The following is a 23,701-nucleotide window of genomic DNA, read 5'->3' on the forward strand; positions in this document are numbered from 1 at the left end:
GTAAGGTCAAATTGTCAGTATTTTCCTTCTTCGATTTCAAAGCATTATTGAAAATGCATATCACTCCCATTATTTTGGACATGTAGGAGGGCAGTTAATGTCCTCAAATGTAAGAAAATCACTATGAAAATAAGCTCTTTAATTGCAGTTCAAATGTAATTATTCTGCTTTATTTCCTTATGGTATATTTTACATATAACATTTTGAGCTTTTAAAGCTAGAACTAGTCTTTTTCCATACTGGGGAAGTGTCATTTTGCTATCTGCTCTCTATGGCTCTGTAGTAAGGATCACTGACAAAATATCGGAAATAAAAATATATTGTAGACAAAATATTGTGTCAAAAATATCAAGGACCGAAATATCGAGTGCAGAATAGTAAGTATAGATTTACAATTCTTAACCCCACATCTACGTACCTTATATATTTATATATATAAATAACCTTTGTGCTTTTTCAGTGAATTTCAATGTTTTTTTTTTTACATATAATAATTCGCATTACTATGTGTTAATCCAACCACTGCCGCGGATGGCTTTTAGCCGTCCATGGCAGCAGTTAGCCACAGGCCAACCCCTTATAAGTACCCGACCTTGCACCATGCACGGCCTTCGCCTGTGCGCAGCGGGGGTTGCCCGCTAGGCCTGGCCTACAGCCAGTCCCTGCAGCTAACCCCCCTAACCACCCAACCCTACTCTGCACATGTCCCTTTGGCCGTGAGCTGCCTGAGTTGGCCACAACCTATCTCTATGGATGTGAGAATAAGTGTAAGAGGGTCTATCTGGGGGTGAGAATGGCTGTGAGAGTCTCTGGTGTGAGAGAGCGTGCACCAGTGTCTTAGTGGGTGAGTCAGTGTTTGCGCAGGTCTGTGAGTGGGTCCATGACAGTGTCAGTGGGTCTGTGAGTGGGTGTGTGAGAGTCTGAGTGAGTGCATGAGTGTCTGAGTGGGTCTGTGAGTGGGTGCATGAGTGTCTGACTGGGGCTGTCAGTGGGTGCACAAGGATTTGAGTAGGTCTGTGAGTGGGTACGTGAGTGCCTGAGTGCGTCTATGAGTGGCTGCGTAACGGTCTGAGTGGGTGGGTGAGTGGGAGATAGAAATTGAAGGAGAGAGAGCAAGAGAGTGAGAGGGAGAGAGATAGAGATTTGTTAGGCTTTGATGTATGATAGATTTAGAATGAGATATTTCTACCCTGCGGTCCCAGCAGGGTGCTGCCTCCTGCCTGAGCTGGCATTCCTCAAGCAAGCAAGGTGCTGCTTTTAATAGCAGCTCCCTGCTTGCTGGAGCGATCTTTGGTCTGTCTTCCCTGCACACTTATCTGCGTGCAGGGAAGACAGATGAAAACTCCGCTTTTTTGACCGCGGGACCTGTTTGACAGGTCCTTCTGTCAGAAAGCTGAGTTAGGTTTGCTTTTGCTTGGTGGGAGTGGTCAGCTCTCACTAAGCAAAAGAAAACAGCAATGTCCCACGGGTGGGCACCTCAGGACATAGCATGAGCCGGCCAAGGGGGTGGTATCCACAGGGCCATCATTGGCTCCGCGAGGGGGACCGTGTGGCCCTCTCCAATGAACATAGCCCCGGGGAGGTGGTGGTCCCCAGGGCTTTGGGGGGCCGAAACAGACCCCCTTTCTCTTTTTTAGGATTTGCCCGAGGGAGGTGGTGGTGCCCGGGGCTGCAGGAGGGGTGCACGGCCCACCGCACCAAATTTCTTCAATGCCCGGGGAGATGGTGGTCCCCAGAGCTGCATGGGAGCCTCAAAGTCTCCCCTTATTTTAATTGTTTGAAGTCCTGGGGAGGTGGTGGTCCCCAGGGTTGTGAGGGGGCACGCAGCTTCCCACACTCAATTCAAATTTTGCCCCGGAGAGTTGATGGTCCCTGGGCTGCAGGGGTCAGCTGGGCTGCCCCCCTGCATTAATGTTCATTAAAGGCTCAAGAAGGTGGCCGTCTCTGGGCACAAATAAACCATTTAGCCCTGGGGAGGTGGTGTTCCCGGGGTGCAGGAGACATGCGGCCCCACACATATTTTCTGCATTGCCTTAGGGAGATGGCAGTCCCCAGGGCTACATGGGGAAGCCAGCCACCCCACCCCCCCATTGCAAATAAACAATGCCACTGGGACTTGGCTCAACCTGGGACTTAAAGAAGATGAAGCGTGTGCTTTGTTTCTTTTTTTAATTTTTTTTTTTTTTACTTTTGGGCGATCTGCAGGAACTCCTGCTGTAAATTAAAACAAAAATGCTTTTTAGCCCTCAGGGTGAGGTCCTTTGGGACTCCACCACCAGCTAAGGGGTCAGGGTGTCTGTACCCGGGCCCCTTTTCTTTTTTTAAAAACTTTTTCTCTGGGACTCGGCTCAAGCAGAGTCTCAACCAGGCTGGCAACACTTCCTTGTTGAAGTGTTGATAGCCAATTAGATCTCAGCACGAGATCGAGAGGGGTTGTGACTCCTTCGCATCCCTATAAATGCAAATTAGAATTTTCTTTAATTTCTCAAAAAGTACTGAATGGATTTACACCAAATAACAAAAATGTCTCTTTCTGGACCAAAAGCTATCTTTCGGCAAAGTTTGGTGTAATTCCATCCAATGGTTTGGTGCAATCGCTTATGGGAATTAACATTGGGAACTTTCTAAATTTCACCCCCCCCTTTATCTCAGCCCCCGCTTGACTTATCACCCCAAAACCCAAAACATTCAGACAGCAGCTGATGTGACTGCCGATTTTGTTTTGGAAATTTTTGCAAAGATTTTTAAGCAGAGCTAGATATATACACAACTAAAAAAACAGCCTTTTCTATAGAAACTCGTTCCTAACTATAACTAGCTAGTGGCGACTGCCACTACGTGTTATTTATATATATATATATATACATATATATATATATATATATAGAGAGAGAGAGAGAGTGTGTGTGTGTGTGTGTCAAGGTGCATATATGTGGTGTTATATATAGTAAATCTTTGCTTACCTATAGAAACTTCACAATATTTTTGTCTTCGATATTCTTGACACAATATTTTTTAAACAAAAAATATTTCTCCAATATTTTGTGTAAACGCTGAACAAACCTTTAACAAGGGTTCCTTTATCATGTTATACAGCAAGCTACTTACCCATATCGACTTCTATACATATGCCAGAACTATGTATCTCACACAGCAACAAGCAGATGCATTAAACTGTAAACTAAGCTGGCAAATATCTATTGACACTAATAAAGTGGAAAGACAACCCCTACAGCAGCAGCGCTACTCTTCTTCTTGTGATGGTTTTTGGTGGACGTTCTGAGCAACACCATAAAATGACAAACATTCACAAGCTAATGCCATTCAAAACTGTCATGCTTGTTATTAGACCTGGCATCCTTGGTGTCGGTCCCACTAACTTTTTTGCCTTCAGACTTCCTGTTTTGCTGACCTTGGTTTTTTCTTTTTACTGGCTTTAGGACTTTCGGTGCTTTATCACTGCTAACCAGTGCTAAAGAACATGTGCTCTTTGCTTAAAACATGGTAACATTGGCTTATGCACAATTAGCCTGTTTAATTTACTTTTAAGTCTACCTGTGCCCAGGACCTAAAAATTAAATGATGCTGGCTGGCCTGCAGCACTGATTGTGCTACCCTCCTCAGTAGCCCGTGACTCAGGCCTGCCATTGCAACTGCCATGTCGACCTGGCAAGTTACACCTCTTTCCAGGTCCAAACCTTCCTTTTCAATACATGTAGGTCATCCCTAAGGTAAGCCCTAGACAGCCCAAGGGCAGTGTGCAGCATATTTAAAAAGTAGGACATGTACTTTTAAATTTCCCAAGTCTTAGTAGTGAAAAACTCTTAAATTTGTTTTTTACTACTGCAAGGCCTATCTGCACCATATGATAGCATTGGAATTACCTTATTACATTTTATAAGTGTAATTTCTACTTGGGAAGAGATAGGACCCCCACATTTGGTGTCTCTGAAATCACAATGCAAATTGCAACTTACGGTGAAGTCAGATTTAAAATTTTAAATCTGAAAATGCTACTTCTTACTTTAACAATCTGGTGTTGTCTGCTTGTCACTAAATACACATCTCGGTGGGTGACAGACTTCCTTTTGTGCATTCTCTCCAGACAGCCACTCACAAAGGTGGCTTAGGTGTGGCTGATGGGCCATCCATTGCCCGATGGGACATCCTGGCTGGATGGGAGGGAGGAGCTGACACACCTGAAAGGGCTGTGTCCCGATCCCACACAAAGGGCTGCATACCACGCTGTAGTGAGTCTGCAGCCAGGACAGGAAGGACAAGAACGCTGTGTACTTCAAAGGCCTCTCTTTGTATTATCCAGCACTCCAACAGCACCACTGGGTATAAGAACTGGACCTCAGACACCACCAAATCAGTACAGTTCTAGAACTGCTGATACTCTGCCAGGAAGAAGGACTGCTGTGATGAAAGGACTGTCACTCTGCTGGACTCATGCTCTGCTGTGCTGACCTACTGCCTACTGCCCTCCTTGCCTGGTGGTGAGAAGGACTGGACCTGCTTCTCTCCAACCCAGAACCAAAGTGACTCCAAGGGCTTGCTGGCTTGCCTCCTGTTTTCTGAAGTCTCGAGGACACCAAAGAATTCCAACTCACTTGCTACAGCACCTGGACTCTGACAGTTGAGTCTTGCTGTGCCAAGTGGTGCCAATCTAGTCCTGGGCCCTTGGAAGGGGGTATAAAGTGCTGTTCCAGTAAGAATCAGCGCATTGGTGCTATTGATAGGGATAGAACTGGTACAACACCCCTGTTCCGTGGACCTGAACTGGCGCATTGCCTCTAGTGCGGGGATCAACTTTGACGTATCCCCACTGCTGCAACGCCAGATCCAGCATATCACATTAGGAACACCTCACCTCGGAGCCACCGCATCACTGCTGCTGGGTGGGTAAAATCGACGCATCTTCATTATTTTGTGGGAAAAATGGTCGCATCTTTTCTGCTGCTGGAACTGACAATGGCATCACCTTCTCTGCTCCCGCATCTCCATCAATGCAATCAGAATTAATGTACTGTTGTTCAGCAGGCCTCACTTGGACTCTGTAGCTGGCCCGGTCCAGAGTGTCCAGATTCCAAAGTAAGCGCTTATTACTTCTAAGTGCAATTTTACTGTTTAATCTTTAAAAAAATCATAACTCAAGATCTACTTATTGGACTTTGTCGTTTTTGTCTTGTTTTATTTATTAAATTAAGTTTGATTTTTCAAACTAGGCCTGGTATCTTTTTCTATGGTGTTTTCACAGTTTTAATGTTTGAAGTGTTGCACAAATACTTAACACATTGCCTCTTATGCTCTGTGCGAAGCTGCCAGGAGGTGAAAACAGGATAATTTATGATCTGTTTGTGGCTTACCCTGACTAGGATTGTGGTTCCTGCAGGAACAGGGTGCATACCTTTTCCAACCAGAAACCCAATATTTAACAATTGTGGATATTTATATGACCCCCGTTCTTGACGCAAATGTTTAGTTAAGTCATATATCCTGTTGGTTGTGGTAGGTAAGGCAGTCAATAGCACTGCTAAATGCTAAAGTTATACCCACTGAGTTTTTAGCAGGTTAGTTCCAGATGAGACTACAGTAGGTCCTTTAAGTGAACATCTGTACAATATGTGGTAGTCATTGCTTGAATGTCTTGAAAAGGACATCAAAAACATTTTAAAATTGCTCCCGAATGACCTAGCCTCCTAGTGACTGCTGTTGTCTACCAGTGAGAGTGTTGTATGTTGATTGCTTTTGAATGTCAATGCCCGTGTTTCCAGTAACAGAAATTGCTACGCTCCCAAGCCCAAACCCCTGACACATAATCACACACATACAGACATGTACAGATTTGCTTGACTAGGGACGTATTCACAACTTTGATTAATTTTTCTGTAGCATATATTACAATGCTGAAACAAACAAAAAAGTAAAAGGCACTACATAGACAAAGTTTGTATTTTAATTCTATCCTGTCAGCTGCACCTCTCAATATATTATTTCATTTTGCTTAGTCTTAGCTTGTTAATATGCTCGACCTATGCCAAGTTCTAAAATAAAAATGGTGAAACATTTTATAAAAAAGAATGATAACCAACCACCTATGTGTGTTTTTTTTTAGAACCTAAAGAGGAGGCGGAACAGTCAGATGACGGTGAGCAGTTCATACAATGCATACATTAAAATGCATGAATACTTTAATTGCCTTTTTAACTAGCAATTCCCTAACAATGTATTTTCTACGTTTTCAGAGGACAAAGAATCAGAGTCGGATTACCGAAATGTAACCATCAACACAACTCAAAAAGTAGCCGAGTTTTACGATATCATGGAAAAATTAGGAACGTGAGTTCAAAACAATTTTGCGATTTTATAACCTAAGAGAGCCTATTCTAATCATTTTTGTATATGGAATAGTGTGTATATATATATATATATATATATATATATATATATATATATATATATATAGTGAAATATTGGTTCAAAAGAGGAAAATATTAATTTTGGTGTTTAAAATGGCAATATTATAAAATTCACATGTGAGGAGAGTAATATCTCCTAGAGTGAAAGTTATAGTTCATTGAGCATTGAAGAATGCACTGGGTTATGTGTCCAATGCGAATCTTGCTTTTCCATGTGATGATTTTAAAGAGTATGTATAATTTTGAGTCTATGTAGTCTCTTCAAGCAGGGCGTGAATAGTGATTGCACCCATGAATAAAAGATAAAATAGAGGCTCTTTATTATTTGCTAACATCTGCTACTTTCTTGCACCAGTCTTTAGAGTTTTCAAACCAGAATTGCGGTGGGAATGGTCCTGGTGAGACTCTTAGGTCCATGTAGAAAGCAAAGCAGTCTTTAGGTGATTATCTTCTTTTTCTTGTTGTAAGGCAATAATGTTCTTCCAGGGCCTATAAAATGTATGTTACGGTGTTATAGTTATCATCTGCATCTCAGTTTATTAAAACTTTTTTATTTATTTTTTAATTCGAAGGACCTCATTACCAGTGTGGCGGTCCTAGGCCCGCCACGCTTGCGTTGACAGTCAGACTACCACACCCCAGGCGGCCTGACTGGCCAATTCCAACCTTGGCGAGCGGTCCCGCAGGGGTTTGCCACTACCACTGGGAACATGGTTTCTGACAGTATGACAGCAGTCAGAGTTGAACTCAGCGCCACGTGGCTGATTACAACTCCCCTCACCGCCAGCCTTTCCATTGCGGTTTAAGCAACATGGAAAGGTTGGTGGTGAGGGTGTGCTGGGGCCGCAGGGGGGCCCCTTGCCCTGCACCATCGGAATGCGCATTGTCTGCTTTGCAGATAGTGAGCATTCCAAGGGTGATGGTCGGCCCTCTATCTGCTCCGAGATAGCACTCAGCTCCTTTGAGGGAGCCGAGTGCTATCTTGTGGCACTGCTCTGCCAGTCTGACCGGTAGCAATGCTCCATTGCAATTTTCTCACCAGTCAGTCCGACGGGAACATTGTAATAGGGAAGGGCTTTGGCGGTCTCATGGTGGGACTGCCAAAGTCAAATTAAGATCCTTAGTCTATACCAGGGCAGTGAAGTTGAGGAGGGATGAAAGTGGGAGGTGGAAGGGTGATTCTGACTCTAACATTAATTGTATGGCCTTTCTTCTTTCTGTAGGATACATTTAAAAAAATGTTTTACGCAATCACTGATTTTAAATTGTGATTATGAACCTGGCTAAGGATAAGTCACCAAAGGCACAAGGTCCTCAATATGTGCTAGATAAATGCAATTTATCAAGGGTGAGAATGTCAGGTGCTGGGCCATTTACTTATGGAATCCTTCTTGTCCATGCACCGATGTGCATAGCCTTACTACTTTCTGATTCTTCGTTGGGAATATATGAAATTTAAAATGATTCAGGTGGCACATGCCACCATTGGCAGGTGGGATTTTCTCTGTGGTGTATTAGAGTTAATATAGGTGAATGTTTCTGGTGGCTTGTAGTAGCTTTTTGGATCAATTCTTCTTCTAAAGCATCATGCATAATGTCCTTACTAGTATGAATAAGATTTTAGTGCTGGTTGCTGCTTTCATTAGATTTTTAAGCATACTATAACAGGCGTTAATAAAAGAAAGGAAAACAGTGGTAAGGCAAACATTGCAGCAGACCCAGCACAAAATATATTCGCAATAATCCTCCTTTTTAGCAATGAAAGCATTCATTTATTTATCAACAAAGGGACTGGATGACACCTGGAACTTGGACAAGTGTGGCATTTAATCTGCAGGCCTTGCTCCTGGGTGCCTATTTTTTCTGTGGTCAAGGATTAGATTACCGCACTTGGACTACCTAGATGCCTTCTGTTTTGTTGTGCAAGTTTCCACATTATTTGAAATATGATGCATCATCTGTGAAGTCTATCCAAGAAGAGTTCATTTCACACTAGTGGGAACAGGCAATCCAATGGAAGAAATCATAAAAAATTGGCAGGCTGCACATGCTTGGTTAGCGGTGCCATGCTAATACATTTTTGAGGCCCTCTATTTGGACTGAATTTAAACCTATTACCCATTTTTACTTAGCTCAAGCCTTGAGGATGCCACACAATAATGAATTACACATTAAATATTCAGAAACCAGTGTGCTAAATACAGCCAAAACTCAAGTTTCCAGGCTTGCATCAGCCAAACAATAATTTAAAAAAAGAGCATAAACAAGCATTGATAAAGCACTGATAAAGTCATTTATGTGCCTGTGTCTACATTATTTGCCACGCAAAGACGTGGATGTTTAATATTAAAATAAGACATATGCACGTAATGCTTGAGGATGGAATAGTGAAATTCCATGGTGCAGTGACTTGATTTTCCTTGCTGCGAAGTTATTATTACCCAAATCCACCATCAAAAGCTGACACTTCAAGCATTATGCGTTTCACAACTTGTTAGACCTGGTATCCTTGGCGTGGTCTCCTGTGTCTTTTCTGCTTCCCATGTTTGACTGTGTGCTGGTGTTGGACCTGGCTTTTTGACAGGGTCATCCCCAAACTTTTTGCCTTCCTCCTTTTCTTTTTCTGACCTCATTTTTGCTGGTTTTTAGACTCTGCGCACTTTACCACTGCTAACCAGTGCTAAAGTGCATATGCTCTCTCCCTTAAAACATGGTAACCTTGAATCATACTTGATTGGACTATTAATTTACTTATAAGTCCCTAGTAAGGTGCACTTTATGTGCATAGGGCTGGTAAATTAAATGCTACTAGTGGGCCAGCAGCACTGGTTGTGCCACCCACTTAAGTAGCCCCTTTTCCTTGTCTCAGGCCTGCCATTGCAAGGCCTGTGTGTGCAGTTTCACTGCCACCTCGACTTGGCATTTAAAAGTACTTGCCAAGCCTAGAACTCCCCTTTTTCTACATATAAGTCACCCTTAATGTGTGCCCTAGGTAACCCCTAGAGCAGGGTGCTGTGTAGGTAAAAGGCAGGACATGTACCTGTGTAGTTATATGTCCTGGTAGTGTAAAACTCCTAAATTCGTTTTTACACTACTGTGAGGCCTGCTCCCTTCATAGGCTAACATTGGGGCTGCCCTCATACACTGTTGAAATGGCAGCTGCTGATCTGAACGGAGCAGGAAGGTCATATTTAGTATGGCCAGAATGGTAAACAAAATCCTGCTGACTGGTGAAGTCGGATTTAATATTACTATTCTAGAAATGCCACTTTTAGAAAGTGAGCATTTCTTTGCACTTAAATCCTTCTGTGCCTTACAATCCACGTCTGGCTGGGCTTGGTTGACAGCTCCTTGTGCATTCACTCAGACACACCCCAAACACAGGGTACTCAGCCTCACTTGCATACATCTGCATTTTGAATGGGTCTTCCTGGGCTGGGAGGGTGGAGGGCCTGCCCTCACACAAAGGACTGCCACACCCCCTACTGGGAACCTGGCAGACAGGATTGAACTGAAAGGGGACCTGGTGCACTTCTTAGCCACTCTTTGAAGTCTCCCCCACTTCAAAGGCACATTTGGGTATAAAACAGGGCCTCTGCCCTACCTCATCAGACACTTGCTGGAGAAGAAACCTGAACCAGAAACTACATCCTGCCAAGAAGAACTGCCTGGCTGCTCAAAGGACTCACCTGCCTGCTTTCTACAAAGGACTGCTGCCTTGCTGTTGCCCTGCTGCCTTGCTGAACTCTTGTCTGGCTGTGAAAGTGCTCTCCAAGGGCTTGGATAGAGCTTGCCTCCTGTTCACTGAAGTCTCAGGACCAAAAAGACTTCTCTCTTTTACTTGGACGCTCCGTGTGCTGAAAATTTCGACGCACAGCTTGTTTCGCGGCGAGAAAAACGCCGCACACTGACGCTGATCGACGTGACGCTCTTGGGACGATCGAAGATCCGACGCACGGCCTCGCAAGGACAACGCCGCCCGACCTCTAGAGGAGAAATCGACGCGACGCCTGCCGTGAGATCGTAATTTCAATGCGCAGCCCCGCAGATCGAAGTCTAGAGGAGAAATCGACGCGACGCCTGCCGTGAGATCATAATTTCGACGCACAGCCCCGCAGACCGACGTGCAGCCGGAGAACAAGCAGGAAAATCCACGCACAGGCCCGGGACATCTGGTAATCCCCGCGATCCACAGAAAGAGACTGCCCGCGCGCCGGAAAACGATGCCCGACTTCCCCGCGTGGAAAATAACGACGCAAGTCCGGGTGTGCTGGGGAGAAATCGACGCACACACCCTTTTTCCACGCACCTCTTCTCTTGTGGCCCTCTGATGAGATTTTTCCACGCTAAACCAGGTACTTGTGCTTGAAAGAGACTTTGTTTATATCCTAAAGACTTAAGACACTTTGGGGGTCATTCTAACCCTGGCGGTAAAAACCGCCAGGGCGAACGACCGCGGTAGCACCGCCAACAGGTTGGCGGTGCACCGGTGGGCATTCTGACCGCGGCGGTTCAGCCGCGGCCAGAAACGGAAAGTCGGCGGTGTCCCGCCGACTTTCCGCTGCCCTTGAGAATCCTCCATGGCGGCGGAGCGCGCTCCGCCGCCATGGGGATTCTGACACCCCCTACCGCCATCCTGTTCCTGGCGGTTCTCCCGCCGGGAACAGGATGGCGGTAGGGGGTGCCGCGGGGCCCCTGGGGGCCCCTGAAGTGCCCATGCCAATGGCATGGGCACTGCAGGGGCCCCCGTAAGAGGGCCCCAAAAAGAATTTCAGTGTCTGCCTAGCAGACACTGAAATTCGCGACGGGTGCAACTGCACCCGTCGCACCTTCCCACTCCGCCGGCTCAATTCTGAGCCGGCGTCCTCGTGGGAAGGGTGTTTCCCGCTGGGCTGGCGGGCGGACTTTCGGCGGTCGCCCGCCAGCCCAGTGGGAAACCCAGAATGACCGCCGCGGTCTTTTGACCGCGGTACGGTCTTCTGGCGGTTCCCGCTTGGCGGGCGGCTACCGCCGCCCACCAAGCTCAGAATCACCCCCTTTATATCACTTTTCAGTGATATCTTTACAAATTCATATTGCAACTTTGATCGTTTTGACCTGAAGATACCCAGATAAATATTATATTTTTATCTAAACACTGTGTGGTGTATTTTTGTGGTGTTATGCTATGGTGTTGTATGATTTATTGCACAAATGCTTTACACATTGCCTTCTAAGTTAAGCCTGACTGCTCGTGCCAAGCTACCGGAGGGTGGGCACAGGCTGATTTTGGATTGTGTGTGACTTACCCTGACTAGAGTGAGGGTTCTTGCTTGGACAGAGGGCAACCTGACTGCCAACCAAAAACCCCATTTCTAACAGCTGGACTCTGTTTTAGCTGTTTTTGTTATTCTGGGCAATTTACAAGTGCTGACCAGTGTTAAAGTGCAAGTGCTCCCTGTGTAAATTGTACGTGTAATAGGCTTTTCCATGGTTGGAATATTTGATTTACTTGTAAGTTATGGTCAGGGCCTGTAATTCAAATGCTATTAGTGGGCCTGCAGCACTGTGCCACCAACATGAGTAGCCCTGTAAACATGGTTCAGACCTGCCCTTGCAGTGTCTGTGTGTGCAGTTTTAACCTGCCATTTCGACCTGGCAAGAGTACCCACTTGGCCTGAACCTTCCCTTTTTATACAAGTAAAGCACCCCTAAGGTAGGCCCTAGGTAGCCCCATGGGCAGGGTGCAGTATATGCTAAAGGTGAGACATGTACTGGTGTGTTTTACATGTCCTGACAGTGAAATACTGCCAAGGCCTATCTCTCTCATAGGTTAACACGTGGGCTGCCCTTAACCCCTCCACTGCCAGGCCTTTCCCCTCCTGTGCCGAGCCTTTTTTTGGCTATTTGTGGCAGTTCATGCTTAGGCCCTCATAACTTTTTATCCACATAAGCTATCCACTCCAAATGTGAGTCTTTTTTTTCCAACATCGTAGGGATTCTAGAGATACCCAGTTTGTGGGTTCCCCTGGAGGAGACCAAGAAATTAGCCAAAATAAAGCGAAAATTTCATTTTTTTAAAACAAAATGGAGAAAAAGGGTTGCAGAAAAAAGCTTGTGTTTTTTTCCCCTGAAAATTGCATCAACAAAGGGTTTGTGGTGCTAAAATCACCATCTAACCAGCTTTCAGGAACAGGCAGACTTGAATCAGTAAACCACACTTTTCAACACAATTTTGGCATTTTACTGGGACATACCCCGTTTTTGCTATTTTTTGTGCTTTGAGCCTCCTTCCAGTTAGTGATAAAAATGAGTATGAAACCAATGCTGGATCCCAGAAAGCTAAACATTTCTAAAACGTAGACAGAATTCTGAATTCAGAAAGGGGTTATTTGTGTAGATCCTACACGTGATTCCTACAGAAAATAACAGTTGAAATAAAACAATATTGAAATTGAGGTGAAAAAACTGCAATTTTTCTCCACATTTTACTCTGTAACTTTTTCCTGCAATGTCATATTTTTAAAAGCACTATGCCTTTACGTCTGCTAGATGCTTCTGGTTGCGGGGATATATAGGGCTTGTAGGTTCATCAAGAACTCTAGGTACCCAGAGCCAATAAAGGAGATGCACCTTGCAACAGGTTTTCATTGTATACCGGGCATCCAACAATTAATTTGGTGAACTATAAAAAGTGAGAAATAGGTATCAAGAAAACCTTTGTATTTCCAAAATGGGCACAAGATAAGGTGTTGAGAAGCAGTGGTTATTTGCACATCTCTGAATTCCGGGGTGCCCATACTAGCATATGAATTACAGGGCATTTCTCAAATAGACTTCTTTTTTATACACTGTCTTACATTTGGAAGGAAAAAATGTAGAGAAAGACAAGGGGCAATGACACTTGTTTTGCTATTCTGTGTTCCCCCAAGTCACCCAATAAAAATGGTACCTCACTTGCATGGGTAGGCCTAATGCTTACGACAGGAAACACAACATGGACACATCAAATTTTTACATTGAAATCTGACATGTTTTTTGCAAAGTGCCTAGCTGTAGATTTTGGCCTCTTGCTCAGCCGGCACCTAGGGAAACCTACCAAACCTGCATCCTCAGCAAACCTCAAATTTAGCTAACAAATCACATTTTTCCCACATTTCTGTGTGGGATCACCGCACCGGGTCTAATTTCCTACCACCCAACGTTACCCTCAGTCTCCTGGTAAAAATGATACCTCACTTGTGTAGGTGGGCCAAGTGCTTGTGACAGGGAAGAGCCAAAAACATGTTGAAATTGAGAGGGAACCAAAGCGGGTCCAAGAGGGCAGTTTGAAAAAAAACATTTTTAGGCTGACAAGTCCAGCCGAATTTTTATCGGTATAGATGAGACAATGCTGGGTGGTAGGAATTTTGTGGATACCTGCAGATTCCAGAAGGCTCTATCCCAAATTTTGGGAAAAATGTGTGATTTCCTGCAAAGTTGGAGGTTTGCAGGGCATTGCGGGTAAGAACATGGTGAGAGGTGCATGTGGAGCACACCACCCTGGAATCATCCAGATGTTTAGTTTTCAGCTGTGTCTAGGTCTTGTGGATTTTGCTACAAGGCAGCGTCCCAAAGTCCATATAGTGCAGCCCTCACCATTCCAAGTGGGACGATATTGAGAGTTAGCCAAGCTCTCATGGCCCCAATGTAAAACCAAAACCCAAACTATTCAAATGTCCTCTTGCTTGCGGTGGGATAAGATGTTTTAGTGTGCGGGGGGAGAGCAGAAAGACTGTTAGACCCTTCAGTTTGGGTGAGGACATGACCAGGCCCATACTGGTTGGTAGCCACCACCCCACTATCTTTTTTTTTTTTTATTCCCTGGCAGTTAGTAGACTTTCTGCCCTCCGGGGTGTGAATCAGGGGTAATTGCCCCATCTTCCCACTGGTGGGCAGAACAACTTTGGCCCCATTTATTTGGGGTGGCGGTATGGCCATACCCTCACCCTCATATTTTGAAAAAACAATCTTCACTGGTTTCTGGTGGGCTTACTTCCACACTTGGGGGCAGATGGGCCTTCCAAAAATAGGCCATTCTGCCTCCAAGGGGTCAGATATGGCCAACAGTTATGTGCCCCCATGCGGAGCCACACTTACCCAAGGGGCTGTCCCCCCAAACAAAACACACACACACATACACACACACCAATCCCTGGTGCCTAAGTGGTTTCTGCCCCCAAGGGGAGCAGAAATGGCCTAAAATAAATTTGCCCACCCAGGGGAGCGACCCATGGCTAATGGGTTGCTTCCCTTGTGTGAAATTGGCGCAAAAAAAAATCCCCAGTGCCTAGTGGTATCTGCCCCCAAAGGGGGCATAAATGGCCTAAAATAAATTTGCCCCCACAGGGAACAACCCTTGCCTAAGGGGTCGCTCCCCTTGCTTGAAATGGACTAAAAAAAATAAAGATCCCTGGTGTCTAGTGGTTTCTGCCCCCCTTGGGGGCAGATTGGCCCAACAAACATCATCCGATCTGAAATGGTCTAAATACAATTTGCACCCCAGGGGAGCGACCCTTGCCTAAGGGGTCGCTCCCCATCTATAAAAAACAAAAGTAAACATAAACATAAATATATCCCTTGTGTCTAGGGGTTTCTACCCCCAGGCTGGCAAGAGAAGGCCTAAAAATATTTTGCACCCCAGGGGAGCAACCCTTGATTAAGGGGTCACTCCCCACCTCTAAAAAACAAAAAATACAAACAAAAAAAAAAGATCCCTGGCGCCTAGAGGTTTCTGCCCCCAAAATAAATTTGCCCCCCCCCCCCGGGAAGTGACCCTTGCCTAAGGGGCCGTTCCCTTTCCCTTAATTCACCTTAAAAAAAAAATCCCTGGTGTATAGTGTTTTCTGCCCCCCTTGGGGGCAGATTGGCCTCATAAAAATAGGCCGATTGGGGGCAGAAATGGACTAAATATAATTTGCCCACCTCTAAAAAAAAAAAAAAAACTAAAAAAAAAAAAAAAAAAATGATTCCTGGCGCCTAGAGGTTTCTGTCCCCCCCGGGGGCAGGTCGGCGTAATAACAATAGGCCGATCTGCCCCCAGGGGGGCAGAAAAGGCCTTGAAAAAAATTGCCCCCTGGGGAGCGACCCTTGCCCAAGGGGTCGCTCCCCTAATGCCAATTTCCTTTCACAAAAAATCCCTGGTGTCTAGTCGGCATTTCAGCAGCCAGATCGCTTCACAATCCGGCTGCTTAAATGCTCTGAGAGACTTAGAAGGGATGGAAATTCCTTTCCTTCCCGTTGAAGCCTCTCAGGCCCCCATCACATGATCAGAAGAGAAATGCTTTGCATTTCTCTTCCGATCGCGGAGGTGGCCTCTGATGAGGTCAGCTCGCAATCACGCGCTGATGTCATCCGACGTCACTGGGGGGGGGGTCGGGGTGGAAGGTGAAAGGCTTCCCCTTCCATCCCTGCCTTGGGGGGGTGGGAGGGAAGCCCACAGAGGGAGCGCTAGTGCTCCTTCTGAGCTCATGTGCCAGGACGTAATGGTTACGTCCTCGGTACAGGAGCACTGTGCCGGTGGACATAACCATTACGTCCCCGGCACAGAAGGGGTTAAGTATCTTTTAAGTGTGGCTTCCCTTTGGGAACAGATAGAGATTTGGAGTTTGGCATCTCTGAACTCGCAATTTAAAAATACATCTTTTGGTAAAGTTGTTATTTAAAAATAGTCAGTTTGAAAATGCCACATTTAGAAAGTGGGCATTTACTTGCTTAAACCATTCTGTGATTCTGCCTGCTTGTGTATTCCCTGTCTGGGTCAGACTGACAGTTGGGCTTTTTGTGAATCCCCTCTGGACAGTGACACAGAGAGCTGGGATGTAACCTGCATATCCTAATGGGCCATCTGGGCTAGAGTGGAGAGAGGAGTGGCCACTTACACCTGAATTTGCTGTGCCTGCCCTCACACATTTCAGTCTCCAACCCCGTGGTGTGAGTCTGGAACCAGGCCTGGGCAAGGCAGGCGCTTGTGAACAACAGAGACTTTCCTTGGAAGTTTGACTACTTCAAAGGAAGATAAGGGTATAAGTAGTGGACCCCAAGCCCCAGATTTTCAAATTACTTCTGGAACCAAAAGGAACCTCTGCCAAGGAGAAGAGCTGAAGAGCTGGAGGAGTACTGCTCCTTTGCCTGTGACTGTGTTGGCAGTTGCTGCTTCTGCCTTAAAGAGGGCAAAGACTGGACTTAGAGCGCAGATAGAGAAATAAGGTGTAAACAGTTGTGTGGTAAAGGGTGGTGAGGTAAAAATGGAGCAAGATATAGAGAGGTTAGAGAAAGTTAGATGAGGTTGAGTGAAAAGCAAACAGTAGAAATACAGGAAGGTGAGTTGGGAACTGAAGTGTAGAGAGAGGAAACCGGTGAGTTAACAGCAAGGGTAGAGAGCCCGAGATAAATATGTAGATACGGAAAGTCAGAGAAAGAGCTGAGCTTGTAAGACAGAGGTACCTGGTATACAAAGTTGTTACTGAAAGAGAGGTGAGGTAGACAGATTTAAAGTATACAAAGTAGAGCCTGTGATAAAGGGTAGATACAGAGAGATGTAGAAATAAGTATCAAGTGAGAGATGAGAAAGAGGTTATAGTATGTGAGAAGTGGTTAAATAAGAAGACAGACACAACGGAAATATGGGCGAGAAAGAGAAAAAGAGAGAGAGAGTGTGATGAATTACAGAAAGGTGAGTTAGAAAGAGAGGAGTGGAGAGGTAGAGCAAGAGGTATGCTAGGTAGACTGAGAAAGGTAAGAGTAAGATGAAGGTGGCCAGTGAAGCATTTAGAGAGATAAAGAGGTGGGAAGAAAGTATCAAGTGAGATGGAAGACCTAGAGATAGGTTGAGGTAGGGGGTGATGAGATTTGAGGCAGGAATAGGTAGAGTGGGGCATTCTCAGAAGCAGAGGTTGGCAAACAAGTGAAGATAGAGAGAAAGAGAAGAGTGGGTCTAGGGCGATGAAGCCACCTATTATTGTCCCAATCATTTTACCATGGGGCCCCTTAGTAGATATTTTCATTTTTGGCCCATGTGAAAATATTGAGTATATTTGCAAAACTCCCCAACATAAATATGAAAATCTTCTAGGATATCTAGTCATTGGTTTCTCTGTTGATCAGATATAATATCTGATGCCTTTTTATGCTGCATTTCTGCAGGCATAATTATTTTCAACCAGAAAGCTTTGTAATTCTACCAGCTGCCATTTTTGAATTGCACTGCCTGCTGTTGACTTTTAAGAGCCTCAATAACAGAGAAAAAGCAAAATGGCTGTTTTCCTCTACAGTTGTGCAATTGACCTAATCAGCTAACACCTGTAGCCCACCTGAAATATTGTCCGAAGGATAACCGTTTTTAAGGAATTGGCATTCTTAGGTATTTGTTGACAAACTGGCTATCCAACTGGCACCTTTGTCATATTTTGAAAGATAGGAAAATATGTCATTGCATCTTGTGGTGAAATTCTCATCAAAGCATTATGAAACCAAACAATCCATTCTCTATTATGGAGACAAAGACTCCTTTAAGGCTCTCTCATTGGTGGTTGTCCTTCTGATAATATACACAAGACCAGTTCGGGTGACATGAAATAAGCTACAGGCAATGCACCAAGTCTGAAATAGTCACATGAATTGTTCATTTTACTTTAAAGACAAACCCTTAGTATCAGGATTCAATTACTATCTTATCTCATACAGACAAAGTAGAGAATTAGGTAAGGCTACATGTCCACTGTATTTGTATTAACAGTAGTTTACGTCATCTGCAGAGGCTGTTAATTGCCTACCTCTGGGGATTAGGGCATGCAATGAGTGAAAGATAAATTGACTGCCGATAATGACCAAGGGCCAGCTGTATCAAAGGGTTTTTCCCATTCTGTGTCAATGGGAAAATGTGTTTGTACAAATGGCCCCAAAAGTATGTGGGGGGAGGCTATTTGCAGGAGTCCCCATAATTTCACCAAACAGAAGCAGCTAAAAAGTCATTACTCCCTGTTGGCACTAGGTCCTTGCTTCATACTTTCACTGAAACTCCAGGTCAACAACAGGATTCAGTGCCATCATTGCAAGCATTTCTGATCGGTTACACCATCTCAATTTATAGGTTACATCTTCCAGGATCTAAGGGTTGCTAAGTAACAGACAGTGCACTGTTCTTGACTAATGCCATGCACAACCACAGGTTTGTGCACTGTGGTTTTCGATATGTTAGCCAAAAGGATTGGCAACCTTTTAGAACTGCTGGAATGTCCATTTCGAATTCGATGAAAAGCAGCTTACCAAAGATGTTCTATGAAGATGATGAATTACAGGGAATAACTTGCTAAAACATTAAACATAAAGGCCCTGATTACGACGTAGGCTGTCTTTTGGCAAGAGCGCTGCAATGGCAGCTGTCAAAAGACCACCAGTGATGGCGGTACAGTGACCCCCATATTATGGGGTGGGGGTGTCTGAATGTATGCGTGTGGTTGGGTAGGGGTGTCTGGATGTATGCATGTTGTTGGGTCAGGATGTCTGGATTTATGCGTGTGGTTGGGTGGGGGTGTCTTCGATGTATACGTGCGGTTGGTTTGGGGTGTCTGGATGTATGCCTGCGGTTGGGTGGGTGGGTCTGGATGTATGCGATCAGGTGGGTGGGGGTGTCCTGATGCATGCGTGTGGTTGGGCTGGAGGTGCCTGGGTGTATGTGTGCGGTTTGGTGGTGGTGCCAAGTTTGGGGGGTCCCTGCAAGTGCGTGGATTTGTGGGGATGTGTGTGCCAGCAACAGAAATGGGGATTCCTGTCGCCGGGTGCGTTACTGTCATGGTTTTCATGGTGGGGCAACTACCACGAAAATCATGGCGGTTTGCTGCCTCGTAATACAGCTGGCGGCATGCCGCCGGCCAGGAGGAGCTCACCGCCAGTCGCACTAGTCCGACCACACTGGCGGCATTGTAGTGGTTTGGCTTTGGCCAAACTGCTGAACTCGTAATGTGGCGGTATTCACTGCCGATACTGAGGCGGTAAGACCACCACCATGAGTGTGGCAGTCTTAAGACAGCCACACTCGTAATGAGGGCCCAAGTGTTGGTTTTCAGTATTCCATTTTCTTTGTGGAACTTTTTTTTACCTCCAAGAATACCTGAATGTGTTGCAAAGTGTCATATTGCTGTCACGTAGTAGTTATAATCGTTATCGCTGAGGTAAAAACAAATACAATAAGTATCTGAAAATAATGTACTAATTCTCACCAGAATAAGAGCTGCCCTAGCCATACATAAGCTTTAGTAATAATAGTTGTGGCTCTACCCTTTCTAGTCTTAGTCTACATAAATGTACATAAAAATCCCTGCATACAATAATAAAATACATTAGCACAACATAATGTGGGTGAAGTTACTGTATAATATATTTCCACACTCTAGTTTCTACATATAGCAACTTCCTATATTACTGGGGTATATTCTAATATACCCGTAAGGTTACTTTGTGTTCGTCAGCCTTTTCACTTACCATGCTTAAAGAAATTTGAAAATAACTTTATAACGTGTCACCTAAAAGGCAACTGGACTCTCTTTAAACATACCTATGGGATACATTATTTGGGCAATGGACCACTTAATGCAGAATCATCTATTCTTGCTTGTGTACTGTATTTATTGAATTACTTTTTATTCCTTCTCACTTTCACGGCTAATAGATTTGCTGGTTTTAGAAGCAAAAGATGTACTATGGACTATCTGAGCCGCAATTAATGTTTGTGACGATTTCCTACTTCTGATTATTCATGAGCAAAAAACACCCAAGTCTAGAATAAGACCGAACTAATCACAGAAAAAGACTTGGAAATTGTGCCCATAATGACAGTTCACATGTTTTCTAGTTTCTATCTATGATACTATGTAGATCAGAAGGCAGAATGTGCCATTACCCCAGCTACGGTAAAATGAGTTTCATCCCACTAACACAGGAATGTCGAATGTGGGTCATTGAGTGCTGGATCCGTACCAGATTTTCAGAAAAATCACTGTCTATGGAATTCATTTATGTGTAGGCCTATATGTGTCTGTTTATTTCATGTTGAAATTCTGCATATGTGTTGATGGGCTGGCCACATTACACTGAGACCGTAACTATATTAAATGCTTATATGAAGATGCTTATTATACATTTTTGTATATTTACAGGGGGAAATTCGGACAAGTGTATCGACTAATTGAAAAGAAAAATGGCAAAGTATGGGCTGGAAAGTTTTTTAAGGCGTACTCAGCTAAAGATAAGGAAAGTATTCGACAGGAAATAAGCATAATGAACTGCTTGCACCACCCAAAACTTGTCCAGTGTGTTGATGCCTTTGAGTGCAAGTGTGACATTACAATGGTCCTGGAAATGTGAGTAATATTTCTTTTGAACTTGAACATATGTAATAAGATGCATTTGTTTTTTTACATACTACTTAGGTGATGGTCTACATTTGGTGATATATGGAGCACATCTTTTAACCTACCACACCCAGAACATAGCTCAAAACTAGATTGCTGGAAGCTGGAGTTTCCCATGGTGTTGTACCTTGCCTGAGTATCACTACTTTTACTTACCTACATGGCAGTGCAAATCTCAAACTCTGGGTGAAGTCACATAATTTCCTCACATTTCTATTAAAAAGGATCAGGATCTGCGGAGTATGACCAAAGTCTTACAACCCAGCATTGCCAAACCACTTCTTTCAATACAAATGGTACCCTGTTTAAGCAGCTGGGCTATGGCTGGGGACAGCGAAGGCCCCAAAACACATAGTGAAAACATGAAGATGTTTGCTTTTTGTTGGACTTTTGCTTTTGCAGGGTCATCCCCAGACTTTTTTGCCTCCTGCCTCCTATATTTTTCTGACATGTTGCTGTTGGCTTTTCAACTCTGAGCACTTTACCACTGCTAACCAGTGCTAAAGTGCATATGCTCTCCTGTTTAAATTGTATGTAAGTGGTTTATCCATGATTGGCATATTTGATTTACCAGTAAGTCCCTAGTAAGGGGCACTAGAGGTGCCAGGACCTGTAAATCAAAGCTACTAGTGGGCCTGCAGCACTGGTTGTGCCACCCACATAAGTAGCTCTGTAATCATGTCTCAGACCTGCCACTGCAGTGTCTGTATGTGTATTTTTACACTGTAAATTCGACTTGGCAAGTGTACCCACTTGCCAGGCCTAAACCTTCCCTTTTCTTACATGTAAGGCACCCCTAAGGTAGGCCCTAGGTAGCCCCAAGGGCAGGGTGCAGTGTATGGATAAGGTAGGACATATAGTAATGTGGTTTATATGTCCTGACAGTGAAATACTGCCAATTTCGTTTTCACTGTTGCAAGGTCTGTCTCTCTCTCATAGGATAATATGGGGGCTACCTTTAAATATGATTAAAGTGTAGATTCCACTAGAGAGTAGATGGACATGTGGAGTTTGGGATCCCTGAACTCACAATTTAAAAATACATCTTTTAGTAAAGTTGATTTTAAGATTGTGAGTTGGGAAATGCCACTTTTAGAAAGTGAGCATTTTCTTGCTTAAACCATTCTGTGACTCTGCCTTGTCTGTGGATTCCCTGTCTGGGTCAGTTGACAGTTGGGTTGTTTTTCACCTCACACCAGACAGTGACACAAAGGGAGCTGGGGTGTGATCTGCATTCCTGATTAGCCATCTCTGCTAGGAGGGAGGGGTGGAGTGGTCACTCTCATCTGAAAGGACTGTGCCTGCCTCTGACAATGCTGTCTCCAGCCCCCTGGTGTGTGTCTGAGGCCTTGCCTGGGCAAGGCAGGATTTCACAAGAAGGTGTGAGTCCCCTTTGAAGGAAGGTGACTTCAAAGACTAAAATGGGTATAAGAAGGGCACCCAAACTTACAAACTTTAGAAACACTTCTGGAATCAAGGGGAACCTCTGCCTGGAGAAGAGCTGATCGCTGAGGAACAAGTGCTGCCCTGCCTGTGACTGTGCTTTGTGGAGCTTTCCTGCAGTGCTGCTTCTGCCTGAGTAAGAGGGCAAAGACTGGACTTTGTGTGCCTTCCATCTTGAAGAAGAAATCTCCAAGGGCTTGATGTAGAGCTTGCCTCCTGTTGTTGAAGTCTCAGGGATAGCAAAGACTTCTTCCTGCCAGCACCTGGAGTCTCTGGAGAGACCCCTACTCTGCTCTGTGGTGCCCTTCCAGTTCCTGGGACCCTGAAAGGAGAGGCTGGCAGCCTAAGGACAAAAATACACGCACCGAGCGCCGTGCGGAGAAAAGATCGACGCGAATCCGATCGCGGCTGAGAAAACGACGCGACGCCGGCTCCGCAGCTGAGAAACGACGCCGCAGGAAACGCGACCGGAGAATCGACGCCCGGAGCAGGAGAAACGACGCGCAGCATCGCTGACGAAGGCTGAGAGATCGCAACCAGCGCCGCGGGACTTTCGGACCGTCGCGTGGCTGGCTTTTTCGACGCGCCTCGCCGTGCCGAGCTGTTTTCGACGCATATACCCGTGCAGGGTTATTTTCGACGCACACCGCCCGTGCGGGGTTATTTTTGACGCAAACCAGGTACATTTTCACGCTAGCAGCGCTAGTGTGTTGTTACAACTACCTAAAGACTCTTTTTATTTTAAACCTTTAAAAAATCATAACTTGACTTGTGTATGTGGGATTTTTGTCGTTTTGGTCTTGTTTTGTCTAGATAAATATTTCCTATTTTTCTAAACTGGTGTTGTGTCATTTTGTAGTGTTTTCATTAAGTTACTGTGTGTGTTGGTACAAATACTTTACGCCCAGCACTCTGAGGTTAAGCCTACTGCTCTGCCAAGCTACCAAGGGGGTAAGCAGGGGTTAGCTGAGGGTGATTCTCTTTTATCCTAACTAGAGTGAGGGTCCTTGCTTGAACAGGGAGTAACCTGACTGTCAACCAAAGACCCCATTTCTAACATTGGTGACCAGCGGTCGGGATTTGGACTTGTGTTTGTACTTGGCATACAGTAATTAAGTGTACACTACTGTTTTGATCTCAGACCACTACGTGACCACATACTACTTGTCTTGTGATTCTGCTTTTTGTTCTCTGATGTCCTCCTGGAAGTATTGATGATATTTTTGGACTTTGTTTTTTGGTTGTGAAGCCTTTGCAGAAATGGAAGTCAATTTCTGGCACCTATCTATGTATAAAAAGTGGCAGCTTAAAGCATTCTGCATGGAAAGGGGACTGGCTGTGAACAAGGAATCCAGAAGGGAGGATCTTGAGTCAGCCCTGTTTCAGGATGAATTGAAACGTTGTCAG

The 23,701-nt window shown here is 44.8% G+C and overlaps 1 protein-coding gene across 6 annotated transcripts in view; it reads left to right on the top strand.

Moving 5' to 3' along the window:
* Positions 1-23,701, top strand: part of MYLK (myosin light chain kinase) — a 1,681,938-nt gene that overhangs the window by 1,466,933 nt on the left and 191,304 nt on the right. For all 6 annotated transcript variants that reach the window (XM_069224656.1, XM_069224654.1, XM_069224658.1 and 3 more), the window contains 3 exons: positions 6,119-6,151; positions 6,249-6,342; positions 20,597-20,800. In XM_069224656.1, coding sequence (XP_069080757.1) covers positions 6,119-6,151; positions 6,249-6,342; positions 20,597-20,800 — 331 coding nt within the window. The remainder of the gene's footprint in view (positions 1-6,118; positions 6,152-6,248; positions 6,343-20,596; positions 20,801-23,701) is intronic.

This window comes from Pleurodeles waltl, chromosome 3_1 (assembly GCF_031143425.1).
Source record: "Pleurodeles waltl isolate 20211129_DDA chromosome 3_1, aPleWal1.hap1.20221129, whole genome shotgun sequence".
In the NCBI taxonomy this organism is placed as follows: domain Eukaryota; kingdom Metazoa; phylum Chordata; class Amphibia; order Caudata; family Salamandridae; genus Pleurodeles; species Pleurodeles waltl.